General features: G+C 47.7%; 1 protein-coding gene across 1 annotated transcript in view; it reads right to left on the reverse strand.

Moving 5' to 3' along the window:
* Positions 1-492: 492 nt before the first annotated feature.
* LOC116980259 (leukocyte immunoglobulin-like receptor subfamily B member 3) overlaps positions 493-7,503 on the reverse strand; it is a 32,240-nt gene continuing 25,229 nt past the window's right edge. The window contains exons 8-10 of the mRNA XM_033032312.1: positions 6,738-6,770; positions 3,583-3,699; positions 493-639 (exon numbers count right to left, since the gene is read on the reverse strand). Of these exons, the coding sequence (XP_032888203.1) occupies positions 551-639; positions 3,583-3,699; positions 6,738-6,770 (239 nt within the window). The 3' untranslated portion in view covers positions 493-550. The remainder of the gene's footprint in view (positions 640-3,582; positions 3,700-6,737; positions 6,771-7,503) is intronic.

Consider the following 7,503-nt stretch of genomic DNA (forward strand, 5'->3'; position numbering starts at 1 on the left):
GGAATTCCCTGCCACAGAGGGCAGTGGAGGCCAAGTTACTGGATGGATTTAAGAGAGAGTTAGATAGAGCCCTAGGGGCTAGTGGAGTCAAGGGATATGGGGAGAAGGCAGGCATGGGTTATTGATTGGGGACAATCAGCCATGATCACAATGAATGGCGGTGCTGGCTTGAAGGGCCAAATGGCCTCCTCCTGTACCTATTTTCTATGTTTCTATGTTTCTATAATAGGAATCTGAGGGTCAACTTTTCCACACAGGTGGGTGTATGGAATGAGCTGCCGGAGAAGGTAGTTGAGGCTGGGACAATCACAACACTTGGACAGATACATGGATAGGGCAGGTTTAGAGGGATATGGGCCAAACATGGGCAGCAGGTGGGACTAGTGTAGATGGGGCACGTTGGCCAGTGTGGACAAGTTGGGCCGAAGGGCCTGTTTCCACACTGTATTGTTCTATGACTATTTGAATGATAGCCTGTATGTTTCATAGTTCATAAAGTTGGCATTTGTATTATGGAAATATAGTATGGAAAAATTCAAGTAGTTCCTGCTCAAATTGAGCTATCTTCATCGATATCTTCAGTCCGATCTTGCTCATCTTGATTAGTGATTAATGGTTGTAGATTGTGGAGACGACTTCCTGTGAGTTACAGAGATATTGTAGTCAGAATCATAGAATCGCGGAAACAGGCCCTTCGGCCCAACTTGCCCATGCTGACCATCTACACTAGTCCCACCTGCCTGCCCACCCGCGTTTGCTCCATATCCCTCCAAACCTGAATTTGGGGGCTTCTTGTTCATCAGTCATTACTTAAGCATGGATAGAAAATTGGTTGACAGACAGGAAACAAAGAGTAGGGATTAACGGGTCCCTTTCAGAATGGCAGGCAGTGACAAGTGGGGTACCGCAAGGCTCGGTGCTGGGACCGCAACTATTTACAATAAATATTAATGATTTAGATGAAGGGATTACAAGTAACATTAACAAATTTGCAGATGACACAAAGCTGGCTGGCAATGTGAACTGTGAGGAGGATGCTATGACGATGCAGGGTGACTTGGACAGGTTGGGTGAGTGGGCAGATGCATGGCAGATGCAGTTTAATGTAGATCAATGTGAGGTTATCCACTTCAGTGGCAAAAACAGGAAGGCAGATGGTGTCAAGTTGGGAAAAGGTGAAGTACAACGGGATCTGGGGGTCCTTGTACATCAGTCACTGAAAGTAAGCATGCAGGTACAGCAGGCAGTGAAGAAAGTGAATGGCATGATGGCCTTCATAACAAGAGGAGTTGTGTATAGGAGCAAAGAGGTCCTTCTGCAGTTGTACAGAGCCCTAGTGAGACCATACCTGGAGTATTGTGTGCAGTTTTGGTCTATAAATAAGAGGAAGAACATTCTTGCTATTGAGGGAGTGCAGCGTAGATATACCAGGTAAATTCCCGGGATGGCGGGACTGTCATATTGCATTGGGGAACATTTTATGGGAAGGATGTAGAAGAGAAATGGAGGACATTTAAAATGTCCTCCATGTCGTCCAAAAACACTTTCGAATGGCCTCCTCCTGCACCTATTGTCTGGTCAATAGACAATAGGTGCAGGAGGAGGCCATTCGGCCCTTCGAGCCAGCACCGCCATTCACTGTGATCATAGCTGATCATCCACAATCAATACCCCGTTCCTGCCTTCTCCCCATATCCCCTGACTCCGCTATCTTTAAGAGCCCTATCTAGCTCTCTCTTGAAAGTATCCAGAGAACCCGCCTCCAACGCCCTCTGAGGCAGAGAATCCACAGACTCACCACTCTCTGTGAGAAAAAGTGTTTCCTCATCTCCGTTCTAAATGGCTTACCCCTTATTATTAAACTGTGGCCCCTGGTTCTGGACTCCCCCAACATTGGGAACATGTTTCCTGCCTCTAGCTGTGTCCAAGCCCTTAACAATCTTATATGTTTCAATGAGAAACCCTCTCATCCTTCTAAACTCCATAGTATACAGACCCAGCTGCTCCATTCTCTCAGCATATGACAGCCCCGCCATCCCGAGAATTAACCTGGTGAACCCACGCTGCACTCCCTCAATAGCAAGAATGTCCAGAGAGTTGTGAGTCTGTGGAATTCTCTGCCTCAGAGGGTGATGGAGGCCGGTTCTCTGGACACTTTCTAGAGAGCTAGATAGGGCTCTTAAAGATAGCGGAGTCAGGGGATATAGGGAGAAGGCAGGGATGGGGTACTGATTGTGTATGATCAGCCATTATCACATTGAATGGCGGTGCTGGCTCGAAGGGCCGAATGGCCTACTGCACCTGTTGTCTATTGTTTATTGTCTATCCATGTACCTGTCCAAGTGTCTTAGAGTCATTGAGTCTTGCAGCATGGAAACAGGCCCCTTGGCCCAAGAAAGACACAAAAAGCTGGAGTAACTCAGCGGGTGAGGCAGCATCTTTGGAGAGAAGGAATGGGCGACGTTTCGGGTCGAGAGTATTGTGTTCAGTTCTGGGCACCATGTTACAGGAAAGATGTCGTCAAGCTGGAAAGGGTGCAGAGAAGATTTACGCGGATGTTGCTGGGACTTGAGGTCATTTGCAGTTGTCTATTGGAGGGATATGGGCCAAACGTGGGCAGGTGGGCCTGAGCTACAGGGAGAGGTTGGGGCAGGCTGGGACTCTATTGCTAGGAGCGCAGGAGGATGAGGGGTGATCTTATAGAGATGTACAAAATCACCAGAAGAATAGATCGGGTAGACGCACAGAGTCTCTTGCCCAGAGTAGGGGAATCGAGGACCCGAGGACATGGGTTTAAGGTGAGAGATGCGGGGTAAAGATTTAATAGAATCTTATAGAGTCTTATAAAAAGGATTTTATAGAAACATATAAAATTATAAAAGGACTGGACAAGCTAGTTGCAGGAAAAATGTTCCCAATGTTGGGCGAGTCCAGAACCAGGGGCCACAGTCTTAGAATAAAGGGGAGGTCATTTAAGACTGAGGTGAGAAAAAACTTTTTCACCCATAGAGTTGAGAATTTGTGGAATTCCCTGCCACAGAGGGCAGTGGAGGCCAAGTCACTGGATGGATTTAAGAGAGAGTTAGATAGAGCTCTAGGAGCTAGCGGAGTCAAAGGATATGGGGAGAAGGCAGGCACGGATTATTGATCGGGGACGATCAGCCATGATCACAGTGAATGGCGGTGCAGGCTCAAAATGGCCTCCTCCTGCACCTATTTTCTATGTTTCTATAATAGGAACCTGAGGGTCAACTTTTCCACACAGAACGGAGATGAGGAAACACTTTTTCGCCCAGAGACAATAGACAATAGGTGCAGGAGTAGGCCATTCGTGTATGGAATGAGCTGCTGGAGGAGGTAGTTGAGGCAGGGACTATCACAACACTTGGACAGGTACATGGATAGGACAGGTTTGGAGGGATATGGGCCAAACGCGGGCAGCAAGTGGGACTAGTGTAGACGGGGCAAGTTGGGCCGTAGGAAGGGCCTGTTTTCATGCTGTGTGACTCTGTGACAAGATGTTGATAATTCTGCTACAGCCACAGCGAAATCTGAATTTATGGGCAAGTTGGTATTTCTCACCTTTGCGTTCCCAGATGTAGCCCGATTTCCGATAACGGTTTAGCGCAAACAGTCCAAGGACAAGAGCAATGATCATTCCCGCAGAAAGACCGATGATTCTCTTCCTGTTCATGGGCCCTATAATGGGAAAGGTTGAATAACCCCATCAAATATCAACATGAAAATCCTGATACTGTGTGTTTCAATAGTCAAGTGTTTTACAGGCAATTGCTCCCAGATGGGACAACAAAATCCTTGCTTGAAATCACCTTCCCCTATAGATGAGGATCGCACCAGGATCTCTTCTATATCCCGTAACACTGCTCTCACTCCCCATCCCCCCACTCATAACACTCATAACGTCCCTCTTGTCCTCACCTTTCACCCCACCAGCTGTCACAAACAACACATAATTCTCCAACATTTTCGCCACCTCCAACGTGACCCCACCACTCGCCACATTTTCCCATCTCCCCCCCTTTTGGCTTTCCGCAGAGACCGCTCCCTCCGTAACTCCCTGGTCAATTCTTCCCTTCCCTCCCGCACCACCCCCTCCCCGGGTACTTTCCCTTGCAACCGCAAGAGATGCTAAACTTGTCGCTTTACCTCCCCTCTCGACTCCATTCAAGGACCCAAGCAGTCGTTCCAGGTGCGACAGAGGTTCACCTGCATCTCCTCCAACCTCATCTATTGTATCCGCTGCTCTAAGTTTCAGCTGATCTACATCGGTGAAACCAAGCGTAGGCTTGGCGATCGATTCGCCGAACACCTCCGCTCGGTCTGCTTTAACCAACTTGATCTTCCGGTGGCTCAGCACTTCAACTCCCCCTCCCATTCCGAATCCGACCTCTCTGTCCTGGGCCTCCTCCATGGCCAGAGTGAGGACCACCGTAAATTGGAGGAGCAGCACCTCATATTTCGCTTGGGCAGTTTACGCCCCAGCGGTATGAACATTGATTTCTCTAATTTCAGGTACTCCCTGCTTTCCCCTCTCCTTCCCAGCTCTCCCTCAGCCCACTGGCTCCACCTCTTCCTCTCTACTTCCCGCCCCCCACCCTCAGTCTCGACCCGAAACGTCACCTATTCCTTCGCTCCATAGATGCTGCCTCACCCGCTGAGATTCTCCAGCATTTGTGTCCACATTACATGACATTGTGTGGTTCTCACTCCAAGCGAGGTTGCTCAGTGCTGCTATCTGCACTTTGCAGTTTTGCTCAGGTTTAGCTGGGAGGAAGAGCAGCCTTCTCACAACAAGAAACAAAGAACACAACACACATTAGGAAAACTCAACACAAAACACAAAACATCCACCACAGTGAATGAATGAATATGTTTATTGGACAAGTATTCACATACAAGGAATTTGCCTTGGTGCTCCGCCCACAAGTGTCAACATGACATACAGTTGTATGTCATTACTCTCATCATCAACAACACCACAGTCACATCTGTGGAGTCTTTTAAGTTCCTGGGAACCATCATCTCCAAGGACCTTAAGTGGGGGACCACTATCGACTCCACGGTGAAAAAGGCACAACAGAGGATGTACTTCCTGCGGCAACTGAGGAAGCACAATCTGCCACAGGCAATGATGGTCCAATTCTACACGGCCATCGTAGAGTCTGTTCTCACCTTCTCCATCATGGTCTGGTTTGGCTCAGCCACCAAGCACGACACCTGGAGGCTGCAGCGAATCGTCCGATCAGCTGCGAAGGTTATTGGCTGCAACCTTCCCTCCATTGACGAACTGTACACTGCAAGGGCCAGGAAGCGAGCGGGTAAGATCATCTCTGACCCCTCTCACCCTGGCAACAAACTCTTTGAATCACTTCCCTCTGGAAGGTAACTCCGGACTGTCAAAGCAGTTTTTATCCACGAGTAGTTGCTCTACACAATAGCCAAAAATCTGTAGACTCCTTTTGCTCTGGTATTTTATTTAATTCACATGTTTAATCGATAATGTTTTATTATTAATGTTTTCAGTTTTATGTATAATTCCTAAGTGTATGTCATGTTAACACTTGCGGGCGGAGCACCAAGGCAAATTCCTTGTATGTGAATACTTGGCCAATAAACCAATTCATTCATTCAAAATAGGTGGAGGAGGCCATTCGGCCCTTCGAGCCAGCACAGCCATTCAATATGATCACTGCTGATCATCCACAATCAGTACCCCGTTCCTGCCTTCTCCCCATATCCCTTGATTCCATTAGCCCTAAGAGATAAATCTAACTCTCTCTTGAAAACATCCAGTGAATTGGTTCCACTGCCTTCTGTGGCAGAGAATTCCACAGATTCACAGCTCTCTGGGTGGAAATGTTTCTCCTCATCTCAGTCCTAATTGGCCACAGATTCACAACTCTCTGGGTGGAAAAGTTTCTCCTCATCTCAGTCCCAAATAGCCGATCCCTTATTCTTAAACTGGGTGTGGCTGGTTCTGGACTCCCCACCATTGCGAACATGTGCCCTGCCTCTAGCGTGTCCAATCCCTTAATAATTTTAGATGTTTCTATAAGAACTCCTCTCATCCTTCTAAATTCCAGTGAATACAAGCCCAGTCGACCCATTCTCTCAGCATATGACCATCCCGCCATCCCGGGAATTAACCTGGTGAACCTACGCTGGGTTCCCTCAATAGCTAGAATGTCCTTCCTCAAATTAGGGGACCAAAACTGCACACAATACTCCAGGTGTGGTCTCACTAGGGCCCTGTACCACTGCAGAAGGACCTCTTTGCTCCTATACTCAACTCCTCTTGTTATGAAGGCCAACAGGCCAAAACTGTACACAATACCCCAGGTGTGGTCTCACTAGGGCCCTGTACAACTGCAGAAGGACCTCTTTGCTCCTATACTCAACTCATCTTGTTATGAAGGCCAACAGGCCAAAACTGTACACAATACTCCAGGTGTGGTCTCACTAGGGCCCTGTACAACTGCAGTAGGACCTCTTTGCTCCTATGCTCAAATCCTCTCGCTATGAAAGCCAACTTGCCATTCGCTCTCTTCACCTAACTCAGCGGGCCAGGCAGCATTTCTGGAGAGAAGAAATTGGTGACGTTTCAGGTCAAGACGCTTCTTAACTCTAAATGACCAGTCGCGCGGACTTGGTGGGCCAAATGGCCTGTTTCCGTGCTGTATCTCTAAACTAAACATTTCAAGATTTGAAAATAGTACCTGCGGAATTCCTTCTTCGACTAACAGGTGAATCTGTTGGAGGGGAAGAAAGACAAACAGTGAGAGATCATTATTGGACAACAAACGCACACCAACTGTTCCATCCAAGTCCTCAAGAAATTGTTCTCAAAGAGTTGTGGACAGTTGCAGCCCAGACCGTCACACACACACACAAACCAACCTCCCTTCCATTTCCTCCATCTCCATCCAGAGAGTGTAAACATTCTCTGGACCTTCTCCAGAAACAGCACATCCTTCCTCAGATACGGGACCCAGAATTGCTCACAATATTCCAAATGCAGCCTGACCAGCGCCTTAAGGTAGGCTTGCATTGACTGGAATTTAGAAGGTTGAGTGGGAATCTTGAAGAAACATCCAGAATTATTAAAGGATTGGCCAGGCTAGATGCATTAAAATGTTCTTGATGTTGGGGGTCCAGAACCAAGGGTCACACAGTTTAAGAATAAGGGGTCGACCATTTAGGACTGAGATGAGGAGAAACTTTTCCACCCAGAGAGTTGTGAATCTGTGGCCATTTAGGACTGAGGAGAAACCTTTCCACCCAGAGAGTTGTGAATCTGTGGGAATCTCTGCCACAGAAGGCAGTGGAGGCCAATTCACTGGATGTTTTCAAGAGAGAGTTAGATTTAGCTCTTAGGGCTAACGGAATCAAGGGATATGGGGAGAAGGCAGGAAGGTACTGATTGTGGATGATCAGCCATGATCATATTGAATGGCGGTGCTGATTCGAAGGGCCGAATGGCCA

Source organism: Amblyraja radiata, chromosome 14 (assembly GCF_010909765.2).
Source record: "Amblyraja radiata isolate CabotCenter1 chromosome 14, sAmbRad1.1.pri, whole genome shotgun sequence".
Taxonomy (NCBI): Eukaryota; Metazoa; Chordata; class Chondrichthyes; order Rajiformes; family Rajidae; genus Amblyraja; species Amblyraja radiata.